At 43.2% G+C, this 25,586-nt stretch overlaps 1 protein-coding gene across 2 annotated transcripts in view; it reads right to left on the reverse strand.

Moving 5' to 3' along the window:
• Positions 1–4,631: 4,631 nt before the first annotated feature.
• Positions 4,632–25,586, reverse strand: part of FAM120A (family with sequence similarity 120 member A) — a 103,617-nt gene continuing 82,662 nt past the window's right edge. Inside the window, exons 12-18 of one of the 2 annotated variants that reach the window (XM_057719913.1) lie at positions 23,831–23,945; positions 18,361–18,570; positions 16,408–16,591; positions 15,705–15,842; positions 13,256–13,397; positions 12,698–12,794; positions 4,632–6,543 (exon numbers count right to left, since the gene is read on the reverse strand). In XM_057719913.1, the coding sequence (XP_057575896.1) occupies positions 6,232–6,543; positions 12,698–12,794; positions 13,256–13,397; positions 15,705–15,842; positions 16,408–16,591; positions 18,361–18,570; positions 23,831–23,945 (1,198 nt within the window). In that variant the 3' untranslated portion in view covers positions 4,632–6,231. The remainder of the gene's footprint in view (positions 6,544–12,697; positions 12,795–13,255; positions 13,398–15,704; positions 15,843–16,407; positions 16,592–18,360; positions 18,571–23,830; positions 23,946–25,586) is intronic. The other variant, XM_057719912.1, reaches the window with a different exon arrangement.

Raw genomic sequence — 25,586 nt, forward strand, 5'->3', positions numbered from 1 at the left:
TTCCTGGGGCTACCATGTCAAGTTACCACACTGGGTGACTTAGGACCACAGAAATGTGTTGTCTCAGGGTTTCAGAGGCCAGAAGTCTGAGATCAAGGTGCCAGCAAGGCCATGCTCCCTCCAAAGGCCACAGGAAGGGTCTGTTCTAGGCTTCTCTCCAGCTTCTGGTAGTTTCTTGGCTTGTGGTAGCATCAGTCTGGCCTTCATAGCGCCATTTTGTTCCTTTGTGGGTATGTGTTTCTGTGTCAAAGTTTCCCCTTTTTATAGAGATACCAGATTTGTTGGGTTAGGTCCCACCCCATTCTGGCATGGTTTTATCCTAACCTAACTAATTACAACTGCAACAACCCTATTTCCAAATAAGGTCCCACTCTGAGGGACTGAGGTCAGGGCTCCAACGTATGGATTTGAGGGGGACACAGTCCAGCCCATAGCACAGGGTGAAGCATCTAGTGCAGAGCTTCTCTGACCGTCTACAGGTCCTCAGGGCATCTGTGGCCCAGGCTGTGCTAGGGAAGCTAACAGGGCAAGGAGCAGAGGACAAGCATTCAACAGCCTAGGTCCCCATGGGGAGGGCAAAGACAGGGCTCCGGGCAAAGTGGCCTCTGCAAGGCTCACTCTACTCAGTGGGGATTGAAGGGTAAAAGGGGGTAATAAGTTAGTCATTCTCAGGAAATCTGAGGGTAGAATAAGTTCCCTGGAAGAGACAGCTACTCCCAAGGACACCTATATCAGGAAAAAACTGGCACCCAGTGCAGCAACAGGCTCCCTCTGAGGCCAAGTAGGAGAGGGAAGGCGAGGAGGGAGGTGCCCAAAACTCTCTTTGTCCTTGCAGGCGGTCATATGGATGAGGGTACAACCGGTGAATTATTTCTTAACATTCTTGCCTTGGCCTGGGATTTTGGAATCATGAAAGAGCCAGGACATTAGACATTCTCTGTCAATTAGAAAATGGTAAACTGAGGGCACAGTAAACCTAAGAAGGAATATATCATCCTTGATGGCAATCGAAGCAATGCAGATGAAAACCAGAAACCCATTTTCTGTGTCATTCTAGCAGAGTCAGGTTCTGGTCAGCACTAAGGACCAAGACAACCTGCTCTCACATTCCACCCTTAGGTGGTCCTTCTGGTGAAATGCTAATCACCTATAGGGTGTGCTTGCTTCTCAGGCCGTGACCACCTGGAGACTGGTCACAGCCTCCGAAGGGCCACCAACACACCCAGAACCCTCACCCTGCAGCACTGGCTTTCCCCCTCACTCATGGATTCTCTCCATCCACTGCTTCCTTACCCTGGGCCCAAGCCTGACCCCATTCTCCACAGACCACCATCCTTCTCATCCTCCATCCCAGAGGCCCTCCCTGCCATGTAACCATCACCCCGTTTTATTTTCCTTATGTTCTTGTCTGAAATAGTCTTATTTGTACACATGTATACTTCCCCCAATCCCCAATTGTAAATGCCCATGAAGGCAGGGCCCTTGCTCTCCTCGGAGCCTTGGGGCCTAGGGCAGTACCCAACACAGACGTTCCGTCAGTTCTGGGGGATGCCAAAGTAAAGCCATGCCCAGCCACACTGGGCAAGAGGGTACACCATGGTGCAGCCCCCCGTGGAGTCGTGGGGCTATGGCAGAATAGGAAACAGTGGAGAGAGAAAGAGCCATGAAATGATTTCTAGGTGGGGAGAAAATGTTACAAAACATGTATGACAGTTTGATTATTTTCTGTAAAAAGAATTATATGTTGCAGAGAAAAAGGAAAGATAAAGGCCAAATAGTAACAATATGGTGATTAACAATATTAACAGTATAGTGATTTTTCTTTTCCTTTTTGTTTACCTATATTTTTTAAAGTTACTACAATAAACATATTACTTTTGAAACAAGAAAAAAAAAAAATCAGTAGAAGCTATTTTTTCAAACAGGAAGAAAGGGAAAAGAAGCCATCAGCCAGGAGAGTATGTGAATTGTCCCGAGGGAAACGCTGGCATCAGAATTCAGTCCCGAGCTCCAGAGCTCCAACGTGCCACGCACAGCTGCTGGCCCCTCGCTTATCTCTGGATGCCACTCCGGCCATCCCCTGTGATCCCAGTAATGTGGGAGAGACCGCCAACCTTTCCCCACGCAAGCGTGGTGTTCTCTGCCTCCCTTTGCTTCCTGCCCAGGCCTGTGCCTCCATCCCTCTCCCCTCTCCAAAACACAGGGTTCTTCTTCAGCGGGAAGGACCTGCTCCAGAGAGACACGGGGTGGGGTGGGAGGGGGCGCGGGGTGGTACGGGGAGGGGAGGGAAGTGTTGCAGTTGTCATGATGGGGAGGCACTGCTGGCAACCCTCCCTGAGGAGATGGTCCCACGGAAGAAACTTGCCAGTCGTTTGCAATGGACACTGGATTAAAAGTGCTCCGGGTACAAGTCAGGTCAGCCATATAGAGGCGAGTCCTCACTGGAATTGTGGTTTCTGTAAGACGGAAGCCCTCCCTGCTCTCCACTGCCTCGCAAAACGAGAGTAAACGAGGACTGGGGGGCCATGATACGAACGCAGAGGAACTCAAACCTACGTCCCTGAGGAACGGTGGGGTCAACACGGTTGACCAGACAAGAGGAAGGGAGGAGAGGTGTGAGTGTTTCCTTTATTTCCTCCAAATCCCAGAGCCACAGCCTGCGGGAGCAGAGGGTTAACGGCATTTGCAGTCCGCACACCTGTCAGAACCAGGAGAACTCTCGGGGCTTGCTTGGAACAGATTGGCTCAGGAGAGTGCCTGGCAGTCCCGGCCACCGGGGACCGCGGTGGGTCCCGCAGACGCGCAGAGCCCCAGCTATAGGGACACGCAGCGCCGGTGCCCAGCCCCAGGACAGGAGAGGTTCTCTGCGGTCGGGCTCCAGGAACGAACTTGAGCGATGACCGTGTGGGGAACCCGGCCCAGCCCTCGCAGTCCCAGAGGATCCGCTCGGCGCTCTGCGCGCGGAATTCGGCCCCAGGTGCCCGCGGTGTGGACACCGAGCTGGCCCCCACCGACCTCCCGCTGTCGCCTCCGACCGGCCTGCACAGCAGCGCTGGCACGCAGGGCCTCCGGGTTAGGAGAGAAGTGCGCGCGCACCGCCAGCGCAGGGAGGGAACGGGCCTGCCCCGCGTCAGGCCCCGCCCCGCCCCGCCCCGCCCCACGCACAGCCCCACCCCGCTCCACGCAAGGCCGGAAGCGCGCATCCCGGGCACGTCTTCCTCTAACCGGGAGGCCAGGCGGGCGGGGCCTGAGGCGGCCCTCCCCTCTCCGCCCCCGGGTTCCGCGCGGTCGGCCGAGAGCGCGCGCCGCAGTCCCAGCGTCTTTGATACTACGTCTTCTGACACCGCCTCTCCTGTGTGTCCCCGCCCCTCCTGCCCACCCCGCGGAGGCGGGGACACAGCCCCACCTCCCTGCACCGCCCGCAGAAGCGGTTCCCAAGGAGCCCGGCGGGCCTGGCGGAAGGGGCTGGTGTACCAAAGGGTGCCTGCAAGGCTCTGAGCGTGGGCTCCAAAGGACACGGACTGAGACCCTGTCTCCACCGCTCACTAGCGATGTGACCTTCAATAAGTTAGAAATCATCTTCGGTGCTGATAGCAGTGTCAAGCTAATAGCATTGCTGTGAGCATTAAATGAGCTAAAACACCTAGAATAGTGCTTCTAAAAAAGCGTGTCGTATTATGGTATTATCATTGAAGGTTATTACTAGAACGGGAGAGATGTACAATGGATGTTCACAAAACAAGAACCAATAAAATGTATTAAACGCCTACCGTTCACCCCTGTCCTGTGCTAAGCGCTCAGAACTCGATGATGTAAAAACACATGGGGAAATGGGGGAGAAGAGACAAATTTGCCACGCACAAGAATCCCAAATAATTTACTAGATAACGCAAGCATGACTCTCCACTCATGAGTCACTCGTGAGCCCCATGGTGGCTCTTTCAAGAGCATAGTATGGAAAGGAGTAGGGGCCGGCTACTTTACAGGTCTCTCTTCAGGGACCTGACCAACACTAACTCAGCTAGATGATCAAGGTCGCCATCAATGGTGATAAGGCATGTTAATTTTAGGTAGCCTAACCCCAGTTTGCTCATGAAAAAAAAAAAAAAAATCAGGCAAATCACAGTTAAGGGACATTCAACAAAATATCTGACTACTCCTCCTCAAGGCTGTCACAAGGTCACCAAAAACAGGTAAAGTCTGAGAAACTGTCACAATGAAGAGCCTAAGGAGACATGACAAGTAAATGTAATGTGGTAGATCCTAGAACAAAAAAGGACTTTAAGTAAAAACTAAACAAATCTGAATACAGTATGGATCTGGTCTAATAAAAAGTGTTTAATCAAGATCATATCTATTTCTTCCTTGGGCTTTTTTTTTAAATTAAATTTCTATTTCTAAGCCTGCTCTATCAGAGAATGTCTTTTTTGTAACTTTGAAATTCACACATCAGCATCAGTATAACTTGCATTTTGACTATACGTTCCTTTAGCGCTAGAAACCTGGAATTACTTGCAATGGGCAAAATATTTCTAAATTTTGGTTATCTAAGCTCTTCAGTAGCTATTTCAATTTGAATTAAACCCCAGTAAAACGTATGTCTTTACAAGGAATTTAAAAGCCACACCATCTTTATACTAAAAGAATAAAGATTTTTATTAAGCATTGTAAGTTGCATTCAATAGCCTTCAGATACACCACACCACAACCCATCTACAATCAGTCAAACCCAACAGCAGTTCATTCTTGCACAATCCATGAGTTAGGGCAAAACTCCCTTCAACTTACAGTAAGGTCCTACTCAGGTCTTGCGGGCAGGGATTGGGGAATTACATCTCATTTCTGATCACTAATGTGTGATGAAGAGCATCAGGAGAATTATATGAAAACGAATAAGAAGTGATTCTGATTTCAAAGTACATTGTTTGGAAACATTAACAAAAACATCAAAATGATATAAGTATACCTGCTTCTACTAAATTCTTGATGGGAAAGTTCTCAAGAACAAGCAATTTGTTTCCTGCTACAGAAGGGGGGGTTGTTTTTTTTTGTTTTTTTTTAAAGATCAAAGGGATTTTTTTTGTTTTTCACAGAATTTCATATTTTGCTAATATGAAGGCATAAAACAGCAACAAAGAACAATAATGCATACAGCAGTGAATACACCAGGGTAATGTTGATATTCGAAACAGCTAGATAATTTGGGGGGTTTTAGAATAAATGCAACAGAGGTCAATAATCACAAAATTTTAAGGTTAGAGCAAGATCAGTCAATGACTAAACAGAGTTAACATCTTTTATAGGACTATTACTGATTATTAGCATTTTTGTTTTGCAAATGGGCACATACTGGTAAGAATGGAAGAAAGGACAATAACATGCATAATATTAACTACACACTTTAAAAATTATGAACCATGCAGAAGTTTAGCTCAAGTAGTAGCACTAATGGTCTACGTCCGATTCAAAACCACATAGTTCATTGATCACAGATGCATGGTATTAAGTCACGAAAAGTTTCAGAACACATTGTGTTGATTTTGAAAGGTCATTTGCATCTTCTATGATTTCAACTTTATCTCCATTTAACTTGCTTGTAAAGTATGTATGATGTACTGTATATTTAAAATCAGCAGAACGGCAATATTACTCTATAATTTTTTTTAGTTTTGATAGTTGCACTTTTTTTTTTAACACAAAAGAACCACATCAACAGTGATGAAATTTAAGTAAGAAAGAAAAACTGTGGTTGTGCCTTATTTCTTTCATAATCATAAAATCAAAGCCTTAGACAAAGCTTTCTTGTGAACAGTAATGCAAAATCAAAGATAATGGCATACATATGGTGCCAAATGCTAAAAATGATATTTTAAGCTATATATACTTAAAGACTGCCAAAATTTGTTTTCTTTATAGTTCAAGAAACACAACTATAGGCTTTTGTCATTAACCAGTTTAAACTTTGTGTGTACTTCATTTTAAATGTGGGAGTCAAATGCTCTTCATTTTCTTTCTCTCTTTTTGTTTTATTGTAGCATTTTGACTACAACTGGTTAAAACTAAAAATGTGTTGTTTAAATCTCTGATATCAAAGAGGGATCCGAATTTCCAAAGTCCTCATTTTTCTCTTACGGAAAGGAAAAAATGTACATAACTGTAGGCTCTCTTTCTCTCCAGATATTCCTAAATCCTTACCCTTCCAGCATCCTTCACCCTCTATAAAAAATAAGTTTACTCTTCTTTCTTTAAGACAGCTGCCTCCAGAGCATCAGCTCTACGGCAAGCACTGTCTGTACTTAGTGCATTTAAGTGAGGATTTGTATTGCACGTCTTAGAGTCATTGTTCAAGGCACTTTCCGAGTGGCTGGGGGCCCTGGTGTCGCCAGCGCTCCCGTTCATCTGGGGAGCCGGCTTCTCCTCAGCCACCGCTCCGTTTTCAGCCAGGGACCCGTCTGAAGACACAGCAGAGGATTTAGATTCCCCGGATCTTGACTTCAGTTCTTTGGCCACTTCTTCTGCTGAAGCAGCATAAGGAGGCTTGCCCTATTTAAAATGAAGGAGAGCAAGCGATAAGGCAGTTTTTGATAAACAGCAGGAGAGAGGAGACACCGAGGCCTGATGATATTCACTGCAGATTCAAAAACAGAACACAGTGAGCGCATGGCTGTGTCTCTCACTGTCTGTACTCTCTACCCTAAGCGTTCTATACTATTCTATATATTCTCTGTACATCCCATTACATACTCTATAGCCTCCACAGTCTACAGTCTCTAAACCATAAACTCTATATACCCTCTCTAGTCTACAACCCTCTCTATCCTCTCTACGTTCTATTATATATTCTATGTACTCTAGTCTCTATATATTCTATTATATACTCTAGACATGCTCTATACAGTTGACCCTTGAACAACATGGATTTTAACTGTGCAAGGCCACCATTATGTGGGTTTTTCTCAATAAGTATGTACTCCAGTACCATGTGATCCGCAGCTGGTTGAATCTGAAGATGTGGAACTGTGGATGTGGAGAGGGCTGACTGTAAAGTTCTATGTGGACTTCTAACTGCGCAGAGAGTCAGCACTGTCCAAGGGTCAACTGTACTCTACACTTTACAGTCTATGCACATACGCTCTATAATCTCTCCCCTCTATGCATTCCATTACATACTCTACCCACTCTGTTGTCTGAATACGGAGTGGAACTGCACTACCTATCACCCTCGCTTTAGAGGTGGACAACCCTCTTGTACACCCCGGGTTACCATGTTCCCCGTTTGGGCTCAGTTTCACACAGTGTCTTCTCATTTTAGTTTTCAACCCTACAGTTCAGAAACACTCATGTAAATGTTTTTAGAGGTCAATACTACTGTCACTCTCTGGAACCTTGAGGAAAGTAATTAATATAAAAATATAGGAGGGCTGAGAAGGGGAGAAAAATAATACTGAAGACTTCAAGTATATGCTTTCAAATCTCAAAGCCCTCATTCTCTCGAGGAAAAGTCCACTTGCCAGGCTAAACACACACTTGCGGCAGTACTGCCAGTGGTGATTAAGCAGCTTCCCCATGGATGCCTGCTATAGGGGGTGCACTGAGGGGCCTGCTCATCAGGGAACCTCCCTGTAGCTATGAAGGATGCAGGAAGACTAAGAAGGAAAGCCAGCCTGTACCAGTTTGGAAAGACATGCCTGCTCTCTACAGCTAATTCTTCCCATAAGCCTAGGCCACTGCAAGGAGTCCCCTGCCACTATATGCACCACAAGCACAGGGCAGCACTGCCTCCTCTGTCCCACTGACATAACCTCTCAGAACCGGCCCCATCAGGATGGCAACAGAGACAGGAAGGCCAAAGACTCTCAGGAAACAAGCTGCCCTTCATCATCTGTCCTTCTCAAGCTGCAAGAATGGTACTTTTACTTAAAAATGTGCAACAGGAAGTACCAAAGTGAATTCACATATTATGACAATAAAAGATGGAACAACATCCCTAAGGACAATGAAATACGTCAGAAAGGCATGTCAATAAAAGACCAAGACTGCTTCCTTTGATTTTAAAACAGGCTGTAACATGACAGGATGATGAAGAGGAGCACAGATTAAACCAGGAAAAGCCATCAAGTGAGGTGAAAAATTTAGGGAAGGATTTAAAATAAAAGAAAAAAGAATTCCAGAAATGAACACTAAACTAGAAGAAACACCAAATAAACATCATAATACCTGAAAGTGAAAGAAGAAAATGTTTAAAATCAGAGAGATGAAGAAAGGGAAATGCACATTAAAACCACACAATGAGATACCACTTCACACCCACTAGGATGGCTAAACTCAAGGACAGATAGTAGCAAGTGTTGGCATACATGTAGAGAACTGGAATCCTCATACATTGCTGATAGGAATGGAAAATGGTGCAATCACTTTGAAAATAGTTTTGCAGTTCCTCAAATGCTTAAACACAGAGTTACCATACGACCCAGAAATTCACTTGCATACATACCCAAGAGAACTAAAAATGTGTCCACACAAAAACCTGTACACAATGACTATAGCTAACAGTACTCATATATTTGAAAGTTGCTAAGACAGTATATCTTAAAATATATACTTATCACAAGATATACTCATCACTTAAAAGCTTTCTCATCACAAGAAAAAGAAATTTGTAGGGACTTCCCTGGTGGCACAGTGGTTAAGATTCTGCCTGCCAATACAGGGGACACGGGTTCGATCCCTGGTTCAGAAAGATCCCACATGCTGCAGAGCAACTAAGCCCGTGTGCCACAACTACTGAGCCCACATGCCTAGAGCCCATGCTCTGCAACAAGAGAAGCCACGGCAATGAGAAGCCTGCGTAACAGAACGAAGAGTAGCCCCCACTTGCCGCAACTAGAGAAAGCCCGCATGCAGCAACGAAGAACCAAAACAGTCAATAAATAAAAAAAAATTTAAAAAATTGTAATTATGTGTGGTGATGGATGTTAACTAGACTTAATGTGGTGATCATTCTTCAATAAATTCAAATATTGAATTATTATGCTGTACATATGAAATGAATATAATATTATGTGTAAATTATATCTCAATAAAACTGGGGGGGGGGGGGGGGGAGGGACCAAACCTGTACCTATATGTTCATAGCAGCATTATTCCTCATAGCCAAAAAGTGGAAACAATCTAAATGTCCATCAACTGATGAACAAGTAAACAAAATGTAGTGTATCTAATGATGGAGCATCACTCAGCAATAATAAAGAATGAAGTCCTGGTATGGGGTACAACATGTGCATTTACATGAAACGTACAGAGGAAAGTCCAGACAGAAAGTAGATCCATCAGAGACTACAGGGGTGGGGTGTGTGACTGCTCATGAGTAAAGGGTTTCTTTTGGGGTGACGAATGTTCTGTAATTAGAGGTGATTGCTATGTGACCTTGAGAATAGACTGAATTGTACACTTTAAACAGGTGAACTGCCTAGTATATGAGTCACATCTCAAAAAAAGAAAGGAAGAGACAATAAAGGAATCAAGAGTACGCCAAACACTGAAGACAGACCCAGAAGGACCAGCACAACAGGAGCACCAGAGAGGAGAAGAAAGCAAAGCAAAAGAACTCAAATGAAAAACTAGTGATTCAAGAAAATTTCCTGACATAAAACACAATTTGAATTGCATTTGGAAAGAAAGCATTGCATACTGAGTGCAATGACCAAGAATGAGCAGCAGCAGGGCACATCACTAAACTTTGACAGAAAACAAAAACAATTTAGGCATTTAGGCCAAAACAGCAAATGACTTCAGAGGGAAAGACAATTATTATTAGTCTTTGACAGCAAAGTTTTATGACAGAAGAAAATCAAATAACATGTAAGTCACTTGAGAAGATGTGAACCAATATTTCTAACTGCTAGGAAAATAAACTTTTTTCAAATTAAATACTGTTTTCCTAAGTCCTCCGTAGGAACCCACTAAAGAAAGAGGCGCGGAGGGACAAAATGGACCAGCAGACTCAAGGCTGGTGGGGCACGGGACACAGTTATCTACAGACCCTGGGCAAATGTGACTGAGCGCAGAGTGTACCTTGGACAATGCAGACAACAGTAGCAAAGCTATTCTTTAAAAATGTGAGGATGGTGGGGGAAAGTGGGGGAAGCATACACCAACATTTTCTTTTCCTTGTTCCCAGAGATTGTGCCGCTGATGGAAGCATCAGCTATTCCCAGCAGCTGTGCATGCAATGCGGGATGCAGTAAATGAGGAGCTATGGGATGCTCTAATTTAATCATCCTCTGGGTTCCTAGGAACCAAGATTCTCAGACGGGAAGAAAGGACGTACTGATAGAGTCAATTCAATTACGGGAGAAAAAAAGCAGCAAATTACGTGTATATATGTCTGTGTGTGCACAGTATACATGAGGTGCATGTGTACACGTTTTCCCTCCAGCTCTGTTCGTAGGAAAAGCCCAGAAATGGCCATGTGGTGTACCAGAAACAACATACAGATGTAACAGAAATAAGACTAAATAAAAGCCTTATAGTCCTCAGTTTGAATTGGGAACAGTATGAATTCAATGAGAATCATACCTTTAAAAAATACAATAAAAAGAATAATGGTTGTGTGTGTGTTTACATATATAAAGAAACAGGACTCTGTGGGTCGATGTACACACAACACTAGGAACTATGACTGACCCGATGGCAGCCAGAGTCCATCGGTGCCCCTACTTGAAATGCCGTTTCCCACTAAAGAAACCAAGAAGCTAAGAGAAATGACTGTCACTGCTCTACTGGGCTGGGTGATACACCCGACAGGAAGCTACTGAAGACTAGATGTCACGGCAAAGGGCCCACTGGCCAAGGATGGGTGAGGTGAGCTACAAAACCATATGTTGACCCAGCTTTCCTGTAAGGGCTGTAATACTCAGGCACCAAATAGAAAGCGATGGGAAGCATCTCTTTAAAAAGATACCCCAATAAATAAAGAAAAAGAAATAATGGAATGAGAATATCTTCACTTTGCAATGTGCAGTATATGAACAGATCAACAGGTCCTCACACAAAAACAGATAAGCAGACAGGAAAGCATGCAGCTCCACTACAGTCTTGCCATAGGGACAAAGCACAGACTGCTGTAGCATGGAGACCCAGCTACCAGCAGGCAAGAAAGGTCAGAGCCACATGGTGAACAGCACCGTGAGCGTGCAAAAGCCAGAAATCTGTAGGTGAAGTAGCCTGGGTTGTCCTTCAATAGATAAATGAAGGAAAAGAAAGGGAGGGAGGGAAACCTGATAACTCAGAGAGACTTAGAAGACACAGCAAACTGTTAAGAAAAATGAACACAACTCAACATTAGTGTCTAGGAACGCACATGTGAGTGACAAAACCAGAAACAGACAAGGGAAAAATAACTGAGTGTAAAGTTCCGGGGCTGTGGTTATTTTGTTCAGAGGGAGGCAGAAGGTTAGTGTTGGGATTGGGCCCATGAGGGGCTCTTGGTATGGCTGGGAAAATGCTATTCATCACATGGGTGATGGTTACATGGCTATCTGACTTATAACTCATTAAGCTACATTTGTGTGTGTGCCATTTTTGGTATTTAGGTTTTATATTAAAATAAAAAATAAAAGTGCTTAAGCAATACAGGGACACATATTCCCCACTACTAGCCCAGGAAAGGCCCCTGTATCCACCAAGGATGACCATAATGTACAACCAGTGGCATTTTTATAGGATGAGCTCTGGAGAACCAGTAAGAATGAAGTTCTCCTCCCATCTGTAAACCTGTCGAGAGGCTGAGAGTGCCTCTGCCTCAAACGGGCATTTTGGTGAAGGCTGAGGAAGGTCAGGGAGGGGCTACAGGGGAGCCAGAATGGGCTGAGAGCTGAGGACCTCCCTCTTGCTGGATGCTGTGCTGCAGAGAGGGGCTGCCTGGGCCTGCTTTCAGGAGAGAGACTGCCTCTGTACTTGACTTGTTTGATGTATTCATCAAAACAGAAGCTACCAAGATGCTAAGGTCGCCTGGCAAAGGCGAAAGTTTTATTTTCTCTTGGCCAATAAAGTTTCCAAATATGGGTTATTCATAAATGAGTCACAAGAGCATACTCCTCTTAATGTTTACAAGGATACTATGGAGAAAACCTGTATACTTTGATTAAATGCCATAATTCAATAAGTGAGACAATATAATACAGTTAGGGCTGATTGGTGTTTTTAAAAGATCATTCTCAAGGGGAAATTCATCAGAATCCAGATCCTAAAATGGAATATCCAAAGCAAAAGAAAGTTCTAAATCCTTCGTGAAGACAGACATGTGACTTTATTTTCTAATGAGCTCATTCTTTCAGGCAAGAGCTAGTCAAGATGGTCCAGGAGGAAAAAAGATACACTGTTCCAGCATTTAAAGTTACAACTGTCTTTTAAATCCTAAATAATGTTTTATAATATAAACAGCATGAATAGCTCCTGGACTATTCTCAGCTAAATCCCTATGTGCAGCACGTGAACACGAGATCATGCTCTCTTTCCACAGATGATGCTAAAAGCATCTGAGTTTGAGGGAACGTGCATTTGGTAAGCACCACATGCCACTATCGTGTTAGAAGCTCAACAGCTACAGAAACATTCTAACACCCCTCTTCTCTGGACACAGGCACTGAAACACTGGCCTGGGAAGATAGGCACTAGCACTATATCGTGTTCTTACCTGAATCGCACCCTGGTTTTTATAGCCTCTGCCATAGTACCTTCCACCTCTTCCAAATGTTCTGATCACTGGAGTGGAAATAACTCCTCTTGGACGCCTAAACACACAAAAGAGGACAAAAACAAACATATTTAAACCTGTTACGGATAACATTTAAACATTTAAAATAATATAAAATGGATTTAAAGGTGTCTAGTCTATGCTATAAGCAGCACAGACTTATTAAATCATGGTCATACCAAAGATTTATCCCAAGTAATAGATCTTATGTTTTTGGTCCATATCCAGTGTGTCCAATTTAAAAAATAATGCACTTCAAAAATGTTCTTTTTTTTTAAACATTAAGAAATGGTTAATAATTTGTGGATAATTATTTAATAATGGATTAAATTATATATATAATGCTATATACAATGGAACCCTATACAACCACAAAGAATGATGTTAAAGAAGAATGTATTTAATGATATAAAAATGTTTCTAGTAAACTCGTGATTAAAGTAACAAGTAAGAGGCTGTTTTTTTTTAATTTGTACATTTTCATTGTTCACAACTTACCCTCTTGCTGGTCCTCCAACAGAAACTACCTGTAGGGGGAAAGGCCCACGGCCTCCACGGCCCCGTCTGCTCCCAGCCCAGTGGCCAACCACGGTGCCAGCTATTTCAAGCTTCCCTCCCTGAGAAGGTATAGGTTGGATTCCTGCACAAAAGTAGATGAAAAAAATCTTTACAATCACAGAAATAGCTAAGAGAAACAAGCAAGCAATTTCTTTTTAAAAGTGGTTTCTATTTCGTATGAAACCCCTTTCTCTTGTTTTGTGAAGACTTCTTGTTTATTATGTGAACTATCTACGCACACAGTTTGATTTTAATGGTTTTAAGCTGTTGTTAAAAATACACCTGAAAGTAAGACAACTGTGTTGGCTCTTCAAAGAACCCATGACCACTGAAATAGGTTACAACCGCAAAACGAGCACAGCTGTTAGGTAGAAATAGATCCAATAAAGTACTGGGTGCACATGGTCCACCTTCTAGGTTACCAAGACGGAAAATCTGCCAACTCAGAATGTTTTTCTCTTTGGGTAATTACTTACAAGTTTAGTACCTTAACCAACCATTACAGAAATTAGTCAGTAAAGCTAGGCAGTTACTTCTCATTGTATTATTAAATGACAATTTCCTTAGGCAGGGTTACAAATATTCAGTGTACTCACTAACTTTTATTAATTATTGGTAGCCTGCATACTCTATAAGAAAATTCTCAAACAATTAATTGATACCAAAATTTCTGATAAAAACAAAACAGAACCTCAAGCATCTTCTTTTCTGGCAGATGGAAAGGATTATAATAAACTCTCCATCACCTTGGTGTTAGTCATGATGCTTAATGGCCAAGTAGCGCTGTCCAACAAAATCTACAATAAGCTTTACATTTTCTAGTAGCCACATTAAAAAAGTACAAAGAAACAAACACATGAAATAAATATTAATAACGCATATTTTAGGGACCTCCCTGGCAGTCCAGTGGTTAAGACTGTGAGCTCCCAATGCAGGGGGCACGAGTTCCATCTCTGATCAGGGAACTGAGATCCCATACGCCACACAGGGCGGCCAAAAAAAAAAGTATATTTTATTTAACCCAATATATCCAAAATAACATTAATTTCAACATGTAATCAATATAAAACAACTACTGAGACACTCTGCATTCTTTTTTCTGTATTAAGTCTGTAAAATCAGATGTGTGCATAGGATACAGCTCGGTCTGGATGGGCCACGGTTGAAGTGCTCGAGAGCCACATGTGGCCAGTGGCTACTGTACTGGACAGTGCAGATCTGAATTCCAGACACAAGTTGGTGGAAGTTAGGAAGCAGGTGCCTCTTGTCATTTCAGACTAGAAAACCACTTCTGACCAAACAATGTTCACAGTCAGGGCTCCCCTCTCCCACCCTCCCCCGCACCACAGTATTTTATCACAATTGCAGGCCAGCATGAGTTTCCAGGCAAGGGTTGCAAGAAGCTGAAGCTGATTGTGAAGCAGAGCACACACGTTACTGTGCACTGCGTGACGTGCAGTAACAGGAGGAAAAGCACCCTGGACAGCCAGGAGAACTAAGGGGAGGCAGGAAAGGGGCATGCAAGTCCAGAAGGAGAGGAGAAGTGGCTCCCACAGCTACGGAGAGAGGGCAGAATTCATCTGTGAGAGTCTTACTGCTACAAAAGTTGTCTCTAAGTAGCTTCTGTAAGTACACAAGTAACAGCTGGAAAAATATTCCTGGTCAAGAAAGGCTTGCCTATCCTAAAAGTTCTTCAAAACTGTATTTGAGTAATTCTATAATGTAGACTTGATAGCCACGTTGAGATCTGCAGTCCCAAAATGTGGGATTTATGACAAAATCACAAGTCATGGGTTTCAAAGTACAGCAAAATCACAAGATAGTATTTCAAAACTAAATGTTAAGACTTTTTCCCCTCCCTTGCAAGCTTAATACATATGAGAAGAGAAGCAATGGGAATTGAAAATAGACTATTTATATAACTGATATTAGATCTTTCTTTAAAAATGTTTCTATGAAACATACTGTGATAAGCTTTTTTATGCCAAGAATTGTACAATGAATGCCCTTAGAATCTTCTATACAAGCATCATCCTCTTTCCTGGAGGGGGGCTGTTAGGAAATACGACAGGAAAAAAACATCACTGGGTATTACTGGGCAGCCTGTTCTATCACAGGAGGCAATGGTTAGGCAGTCAGGTGCACAGAAGAAGGGCTGTGTGTGGACACACGCTGGCCCACTAGAAGGCAGAGATGGGCCACAGCAAAGCTGCTGCAGAGACCGGGGGGCAGGCGGAGGCCGGGAGAAGAGCAGCAGAGAATGCCAGAGTGGGGACCTATCAGGAAGCATACAGTGCTGGAGTGAGGACAGACGAGGAGGAAGAAGAGCCAGAAGGAGCGGGAAGCTGCTGGCGCACAGAAGCTCTAGGAGGAGATGTGGCATAATTACCGCCCTGTGACTTGCTAGTCCTGCTGCTGTCACTGCCTGAGAAGGCTCCGCAGTGTCCTGCTGCCGTCGCCACGCGGAAGGCACGGTAAGCGCCTGTCGCTACAGTTTCCCCATAGGGGCCTCCAAAGCCACAGACTCCTGTGGGACCCGGGTGGAAAGAGATGGGAGAAGCCATGAGGAACTGGGTTCGAGAAGAGCCACCAGTGGGTTTTCGGGCAGAGCGACCCCCACGTCCTTCAGTTGTTGTTCTTATACCACCAGCTGCCAGGGGGGAGACTTCTGACCCCTCGTGTGACCAGCAACACCGAAATGTCACCTTGCCTGCTCTTGGAGGAGCCTCTGGAGACTGCACACTATTGCTGTGGGCTCTGCCACAGGCTTGGGAGGCGGCCTTAGAGGAGAGCTCCGCTGACCCCACACATGAGCAGAGTTTTCAGCTACACTGACCAATTTTAAAATCTCATCTCTGCACTAGCTTTTGTAGCTCCCGCTCCCTTTCCCATACATAATCTCTTCTGGGATCAAGTTTGCTCCTTTCTAATGTGAAGAGCTGTTGCTGCAAACTTCCTAACTAAGCCTGACAATTATTTACAAGGTCTCAACACAGCAAGATATTATTGTCCACTAAGGAGGCCTGCACACTGTATGTGCGTCTGTCTCCCCACACTAGCAAGTCCCTACAGGCAGTGGTGGACACACTCACCTGCAAAGCCCCGCCCCCGGCCCTGGGCTGGGGGGACAGGCCCGAAGTGCCGTGGGTACACGGAGGTGGGGTAGAAAGGCAGCGCCGCTGGCGGTGGGAAGGGGAGCGGGTGGCTCTGCCGGGAGAAGTTCAGCCCTTCCAGGATACTCTGCCGCATCTTTTCTACCTTGGCAGCTTGCTCGGCCTGGAAGTCAAGGACCGCATATGAAAACTTCAAACACAAGGTTTCAATTGAAGTGGAATGAACAGGAAAGAAATAAGACACGCCGACCACTGTGTCACGCCTATTCATTTACCCATAAGTAACAAAGTCACAATCCGCTCAGCAACACTTGTTTACAGAATGCAAACAGGACCCCAAAAGCAAAAGTGCAAAAAATAAAAAAATAAAAAATAAAAAGAACAGACACCGCTTCAGCTCATAATCTTAATCTTTTGAAATAAGAATTTAAATTTCTACTTTCTTAGCACATCTTCAGGTGAGAACCATTTACTATAAAATTTAGAAACTGAAAATGGATTTGGTTCTCAAAATCAATGACTTAGTCCAGAAAGATCATGCTCACAGCCTTCCTTCCACTCGTGGACCAGAGGGTAGATGGTGCCTAGTTCACATCTTTAAAATTTACTTTGTCGTCAAATTAACTTTAGGTCAGGTGTTTTCTGTATTATACAGAGAAGAAACTGAGGCACAGAGTGACAGATGCTACTCAAGGGAAGCCTGGAGCTCTCTGAGACAACAGCCCAATTGATCTGTCTGTGGGGCTGCTGTGAGATGACTGTTCAATAACCTGCACAGATGTGGACAATACAACCTGTGTATGTCAAACTCCACTGTGAAGAAACATCAAAAACATTCAACTCGAGTGTCTTTTGTTAATAAACACATAAATACGTATACCAGCAACCAATCTTTAATCAGAGAACTTGAAAATCTGCTTACTCTGTAAATCTGTCTTTAGACTGAGCTTGACTCAAGCAGCTTGTGGGAGGATACATGTTCTGTAGTCTAAGGTTAAAGAGCTTGCAGCACATGTGAGCTTCTTTTATACAAAGGGACAAGATAACCTGATAACCTACTTCACTTTATTTTTAAATTAGGATTTTAAAAAGTACAGTCAATCCTCATTATTCATGAGTTTCACATTTGTAAACTCACCCACTTGCAAAAATCTATTTGTAACGTCAAAATCAGTATTCCAGGCATTTTCGAAGTCATTTGAAGACATTTGCTAAGTGGGATAAAGTTTGAGTTGCCACCTGCGGTTGAAGAAGGCACAGCGTTGCCTCCATGTTTCAGTTTTTATACTGTAAACATGTGTCCTGTTCACGGTCTCCTTAGTGCCACACATTTTTCATGTGTGTGTGAATGATTCTGCTGTCTGAAATGGCCCCAAGCGCAGTGCCGAGTACTGCCTAGTGTTCCCAAGTGCCAGGCTGTGATGTGCCTTACAGAGAAAACGCATGTGTCAGTAACATGAGCTTTGTTGAGGCTGAGTTATAGTGCTGCTGGCTGTAGTTCAATGTGAGTGAATTGATAAAATATATGCATTAAGAAGTATTTAAACAGAAACACACATAAGACAAGGTCATGTATTGACTGGTTGACGAAGGTGATGTGATGGGAGGCTTGCGGGAACCTAACCCCATATTTCCCTTAAAAGCAAAGGTTCGGTATTTGTTAATTCAGTGTTCTAGGTGAATATACAGAGTATTAATTACTGTGAATAATGAAACTAAGCATATATCCTGAGCTCGGGCTCATGTGGGCACTGAACTGACATTCAGCTACACACTGGGCTGGGCCCCATCTAAATCAAATTCCTGTTGCACAGGCTCATTACAAACTCGGTAGGAAAGACAACCGATTAGCCAGTGAGCGTTATTTCATTCTGGTTGGAGGTGGCCACCTCCTCCTCCCTGCCCCGCCCAGCCTGCTTTCCTTCAACTGACCTGACCATCACAGAGGTCGATGAGTGGAGTCTTTTCCCGGCTTGCTTTGAGGAGTTTGGACTGGAAGAGCTTTCCATCAAAATACATCCAAGGACAGCAGTGTTCCCAGGGCACTGGCTGGCCACACGCGTCGTTTGCAAACAGGGCCATGTCCACGCCGCTCATGAAGAGAGCTGACAGCTGAATGCCTCGGGGGTCGAGGTTCTCAATCTTTAAACGGAAAAGAGTGATTTCTATGGAGTAAGAGTACTACAGTATCCAATTCTTGCAATGTCTGACTACAACTCTCCACAGGTAATAAAGACGCCCCTCAACCAAATGCCCCCTAAGCACCCCTACCACTGCCTTACAGTGACTTAACATCGATTTGTCTGAACAGAAAGATTTTTTATGTTATTTAACAAATTTAACAAACTTTAAGAGGCTGTTTTATAAACATACGGAAATATTTCAATTTGGAATTTGTAAAGAGTTACACAAGTGTAAAGTAATCCTGTATTTAAGGTGGACACATGACAAAGTAACACATTATTAAGTCTCCTTAGCAGTTAAGAAGCCCACAATTCATTCGTGAAAGAGAATTTTACACTGCAGATTCTCAACACTGGTAATATATTAACAGAAATGTTGTAAAAAGGAACATTCTATTAAGATTCTGCATTTTTCAAGTAGTTACCGTAAAAAATTACTTGGTATAATTTCATTCTAAAGTTTGTACTTTATGTTTACATTATTTTATATTTTAATATTTTAGATAGCAACTTATTAATGAGACTGTCAAAATGTTTTAGGAGAAATGGAGAGCTTATAAATGAAAGAACACAACAGCAAAAACACTGTATCTGAACCATGCAGACTATCAGAATCTAGAGACTTGTATCTCTGGGTTCTTCTCACTCAATCATTGGTGCTGTGAGCCTTCCTTTGTACACACAACCCTTTCTTCTAGCATCTAATCTGTAGGATAAGAAACACTGACAAATACAGTCAACTCTTGATTATCTGTGAAGGACCTGGTTTGTGGATTATCCAGGACTGAGTTTTAACTGTCCTGGTTTCCGTCTTCCCACCTTGCATGCTTATTTTCTAAAGTGATGGTATCTCGAGAACGCAGTCGTTATGGGTACCAGATTCAGCAATGCCTAACTGTTGCAGGTAAACTGGCTTTTCATTAAAGAGAAAAAAGTGATTTTTTTCTGTGATTCCAGTGCTAAATACTAATGACTTTATGATTATCTGACATTTCGTGCTGTCATTGTCAATATTCCCCATTCAGCTAACACTGTGTTTTCCAACTTTTTTTTTTTGCAGTCAATGCAGTAAAGAACTTCCTGAACCTGGAGAACACCTCTCCCAGCCCACCCCTGCTGGCTCCTGCTTCCCCAATGTAGTGTCGGAAAGGGGAACTAATAAACATGTTCAGCTGAGGGCAGGTGGGGTCAGGATGATAGAATTAGATGCCTTTTTACATTTATGAGCAGAAAGGAGAGAGAGAAAGGTCAAAATGGGAAAAAAAAAACAGTCACCTAACTTACTTAGACCCCCGCTGGCCTTGCCTTTCTCTGCACTGCAGAAAGGAAGTGGAAACTCCTTTCTTCTGAGTCTTGAGGCAGAAACAGGGAGTTTCTCCTCCCTAAACACTGACACTGTGGGAAAGTGGCAAGGCAGCAGTGCCAGCCCAAGCTTGGGGGCCGCCTGTGCAGACAACCATCGCCTGGCCCCTCTGCAGGGACGATGGCAACCAGGCCTCCAGCCGCGCTCTCACTGCCAGCCCGCAGGCTTCCAGGTGAGAGGAGGGAGGCCCCGGTCAAGGCTGGAGGAGGCAATGATGGAGCCGATGCTACCCTTAAGACGCCTGCTTCACGACAAGTGCCAGCAGCGTGCTTCCGGGGAAGCCCAACGCTGCTGTCTTTCTCAGTCACTCATGGTGCAGGTCACACCCACCCTCAGCCCTTTTTTAACTAATGTAGCTCAAAACCACTTTGGGCAGAAGGCCACCTGAGTGCTGAGGCTGAGAAGCAGGAGATGGTGCGTGGAACACAGAAGCACCCTAGTTAGAACAAGTAACCTCCCACTGAGCCCACGAGAGACGTGGATAAGTCTACGTTATCCACACACGCATATATTTAAATGGCCTCATCATTAGTTGAAGAACTGTGTTTTTATGGGTTTCAAAAATGATTTTCAAGTCAATGTTGTTTTAGAAACAACTATCATTAATTCAGTAGAGAAAAATTCTGAAAATAAAAACTGTCTAAATAATGTGAATAAAATCTCAACTGCTGTGTGGATTTTGCTTCATTAAAAAATTTTTAATTACTTTACATGCTGTTTTAATTTCATTCCCTAAATGTTAATTATACACGTAATACTATCTAATATTTATGGGGCACTTAATAAACATGTATCAGACACCACTCTAAGTATTTTTCCGTATATTATTTCATTAACATCTCGACAATCTCATGTATGATACTGCTGTCAGTCCTCCATTTCATAGATGGAGAAACTGAGTCACAGAGAGCTCAAGGTCACAAAACTGACCTGGCAGCACCAGAATCTGAACCTTTGATCATAGAAATGGCTGCAATATTCACATTCCAACCTCACTCCCTTATACCACATAAGATAAAATATTCACCATTATTCAAAGTTCCTCAACTAGAAAAACAGTGAGAAAATTTTCTGATCTTATAGGAAATACAAATATGGAATGCACTCTGGCCAGTTAGTTCAAGAACCAAATTCCAGTGAGGTTACTTTGTCCAACTTCTAATTACTGGGCAACAGACTCTTACTTTGACTTGTCATATTTACCTATATGCATAACAACTCTTACAGGTATCACAGACATGCTGCACGTCCCTAATACTGTCTTTAAAGCTCTTCATTTTCCATCTTTTAATTCTGCACTTGGCATGTGAAACTGTTAAAAGAATTTAAGGCAATTATAGGAATGTCAAGAGCAAGGGAGAAAGAAACTGGATAAATATTAAAACTGTACGAAGGTCCTTCTCCTCATCGTTTACCCACCCTCCTCCAAACACAGTGTCAGTGCTGATTTTACCTTGATTATTATGTTTGTGCTGGTAACCTGGGAGAAGCACCAAAAAAATACACCAGGGAAGAAGTGAGGGCCATCAGTCACTGCCAGGGACCCTCAAGGAGCCACGCAGAACACTCAATTGTTCACGGTCGTGGCGGGAGGACAGAGAATGGACAAGATGAAACTCTCGCAAATTCATTTAAACCAATGGTTTCAACATCTTCTCCCACCAAACCTCCCATCAGAATAGCCATCAAGAGGCCAAACTGTCAAAATCAGATCTTTTCTTTCTCTTCTCCTCTTTATTCTCAGAGCACATAATGGACAAAAATGGGAGAAGAAAAACAGGATCTGGGCAATCCACAAACTGGATAATGGCCCCTAAAACAACAACAAAAATCAAGAGTTGACTATATCCTAAACAGGAAAGTGGTGTTTTATAGAAAAGCATCATCACTGCTTTTGAAATTTACTTCTCTATCACTGAATTTTGGGACCCTCAGTCTCTGTATAGGGATTTTTGTTCATTTAAATAACGATTATTCCTATCAGTTCTCAATCTGACAGCTGAGAGGATCTTTGATCTTAAAAAAACCCCAACTATTTCTCCCCACAGTGAATGCTGTCATTTTCCCTTCCAGCTCTTTCAGAATTTACGGTGCTCATGAATGAAGCACTAACGATGCAGGCTGTCCTTGGTGAAGGGAGCACGGACCTCCAGACCAGCAAGACCCAAAGGGACAGTGGTGGGCTTGAAGTGACTGCACATAAAATGGGTCTTTCTAAACACAGCTCTAGAAATGCCCGGCTTTAGATGAAGAATCAGGAGAAAACCATGAAAGCACTAAGACCTCAAAAGAACCAAAATGAAAGCTTAGAGTGCGACTCTCTTTCAAAAGTTATATCCTACGTGTTGATCCAAAAATGAAAAGGATATGGGAGAAGATGAACTTTGAGTAAAAGCAAGTTGATGGTGAATAAGGCTTGGTGGGCATACCTGATACCTGGCGGTCTGATTTTCAGAACTGGGATGTCAATACTGATGTAATAATCTAAATAAGAGAAACAGGAAGTAGAGGTAGAGGGATGGCACCACACTCTAGCAAAAGTATTTACCACACCCCTGAGCACAGTCTGCTGATGAAGATGGTGGTGATGGCACCACACACTAGGACACAGGGAGGGAGAGCCTGCACTCAGTACCAACCTCTCGGGGGGACACCCGGCCAAACAGTCTAGAACGAAAACTTAAAGTCAAAACCATTAAAAAATAAAAAAATTCTGTCTAACAAACAGAAAAGCTTAAACTACTAAGTAAAGAATCCAATTTGAGGTAGATTCTCCTAAGTTTGGTTGTCTTTAGTTTAGCTTGTTTCCAAGCCATCAGAAGCCTGAGGCAACCACGGAGGACGTGGGCTCTGCAGTTCGCTGGGTTACTGAATTTAGCTCAGTAATTTAGGGAACCCAGAGATTTACTGAGCCCCCGCAGGAGAAAACTGAAAACCCATCAAATAAGCCTAAAACTCTTCTGCAGGGAAAGAACGCCTTCATAAAGAATGGCAAAAGGATCTAAAAGTGAAGGCGATTTTGTCAAAAGAGATTACTTGATTACAAATCAAATTTTGTAAAAAACAAACAGAAAACAGAAATAACAACAAAAAACCAATGGCAAAGAAAAAAAACCAAAACCCTGTACATTAAAAAGAAACGGTAGATCCACTAATTTAGCTAACTCTGAAAAGTCTTGAACTTTCTAAAATTTAGTGTAGCAATTAGAAAGCAAGTATAGCTACGTGGACACAGTGACTAATAAAAGTGCACTGAAAAGATAGGCACACCAAAAAATCAGGTAACAACATGGAGAAAATTAATACTGTCAAAATAATTAAAGAAAAAAAGGAACACTAGAAGGGAAAATTAAAAGGAACACGATGTTAAATGCTGACTAAAAGGGCACACAGGGATGATGACATAACATTGTTCTTCAAGTGGTTTTTTTTTTTTTTTAAAGGGATTTACAATACTTGGAGGGCAAAGACTATTTTTTAGAGAAAACGAATGTTGTATTTAGGAACAACAGAACGAAACAAGAAAAAGAATCCGGGCCAGATGTTAGTAAATTCTTAGGACCAAGCCCTCCCAGGGTTTGGGATCCCCACCTGAAATAAAAGGCAAGTTTATTTCCTGATGTGAAAAACAAGAATAAACACCCATTGGTAAACAAGGGAAAATCTTTATCGAACAAAAGTAGACTTGACTGTTTCCATAACTGGGAAGGAAATTCCTTTTGCCCTGAAGGCTCTAAGTTCATGTCATTAGTATTGCTAGTTTAGTGCACTGAGCGACTCCTCGGTGAGGTTAGCTGTGTCTCATAGAACTCCAAAACAAGACTTCCCAAAACGAGGAATGAGGCTTGTCAATTACCTTGAGCTCCTGCAGCTGATCAGGCTCGTAGAGTTTGGGGGACAACGCCTGTGCCAGGAAGGCATCCAGCTCCTGGCGACGCAGTATCCGTGCTCCAGGCCACTGCACCATATACCTACAGCGGATGGACAGAGAGCGTCTGGTGTCAGGATGGAGCAGTCACCAGTCACAGGCACAGCCTGATCTTCAGGTTCTAAAGAGACTAAGGATGACACAAGCTAAGAAGGCCTCTATGGATTTCTTACCCAGTAGCTTTTCTGTTTTCACTGGATGATGCCAATTACAAGTGGAAACCTAATCACCATCTCGGCTGATCAGAATGTTTGATTTTGAAGTAATTACAAATAGCACACTAAATCTGGACACACTGCAAACCAGTTGGTGATTTTTTGATACAACTTTACTTTTGTGAGGTCTTTAAACTCGGAAAATATATGTTAAGCACCAATATATATGATTTATATATTTTAATTCAAGACAGGTACCTGGGTGGCAGGCCCTGGGTCCAAATAATAAGCAAGACTTATCTCCTGACGAAGAGTAAGTGGTATGTAAACCGTCTGCACAGAAGGGCTCTGGCAGTGGCAGGCGAATGCCCTGGGGTTGAACAGGAATGGACAGCAGGGACAAGAACTAAAGCTTCAGCCTTCCGAACTGGTACCTGCAAGCCCTGAGGACACACAGACTTACTGGGGCCACCCTGGTGTGGAAGAAAATCAGTTTCTAAATCTTCAACTTCCATTTGCACTATCTGCCTGCGAACTTCCAGGTGTCCACAGTCCCTTTTCTCTACCCATCATCTCCCCTTCACTCACCTTGCTGCACAGCACTGCCCCAGTGACAACCTGCAGGGCACGAAGCACAACCCCAAACAGGATGTGGCTGTGAGAGAGTGAAGGGCTACCCACTAAGAACTTCGCCATAAATCTCACTGCATGTCCAATGGTTCCTAAGTCTCTGTGTTCAGCACACTTGAAGGATGACCTAGCCAAGTTGCCAGCTGATCACCAAAAATAACTTCTGGTGATAGATCCCTATGTGAACTCTGGCAAACAGCTTAAAAGAAGCCTGGAGAACTGTGACACGCCTAACAAAGCTCTTTCCAGTACTGTCTGCCCAGAAAGGTTTCTCACTGCTTAAAGTTTAAGTCAACAAAAGTCAGGATCTGAGTTGATGCAGAGCCCTCTCTCATTTCTGTAATAATTAACGTTCATCCGCAGGAACTTAAAAGGTGAAGGAGGAAGTTCCACCCGGCTAAGAGAAGTATTTTCAATAAAAATCCCGATAGAAAAATGAAAGTGCTCACCAGTGCCGAGCACTAGTCTGCGCATTTACAACACTGACTTCTCAAGTGTGCACAGCAACTCTGAGGCAGGAGCCATTGCCATCCCATTCTAGAGATGGGTAAGTAGTCTAGAGCCCACACACTTCATGGTAAAACTATGCAGAAGCAGAAAGGAAACGCAATTTCAAGGTAAAACAACAGTGGACGTTAAATCGCTATGGTATTTAGATTTAATCAGATATATTTAAAAGAGCGATGTAGAAGTTTTACTTCATTAAACTGTCAACATTTACAATCGTTTGAGTGCCAGAAATCTTAAATAAAACAGTCCTACTGAGTTTTAACTAGGGCCTGATGCAAGAAACAGCAAATCTGAAGAAAGTCTCCCTAATTTTCCCTGAAAAAAATTATTGTGGAAAGATTTTGCTCAGTATACAATGCTCTTTGCCTAAGTATCCATGTTATACATTC

The sequence above is a fragment of the Hippopotamus amphibius genome, chromosome 2 (genome assembly GCF_030028045.1).
Source record: "Hippopotamus amphibius kiboko isolate mHipAmp2 chromosome 2, mHipAmp2.hap2, whole genome shotgun sequence".
NCBI lineage: Eukaryota > Metazoa > Chordata > Mammalia > Artiodactyla > Hippopotamidae > Hippopotamus > Hippopotamus amphibius.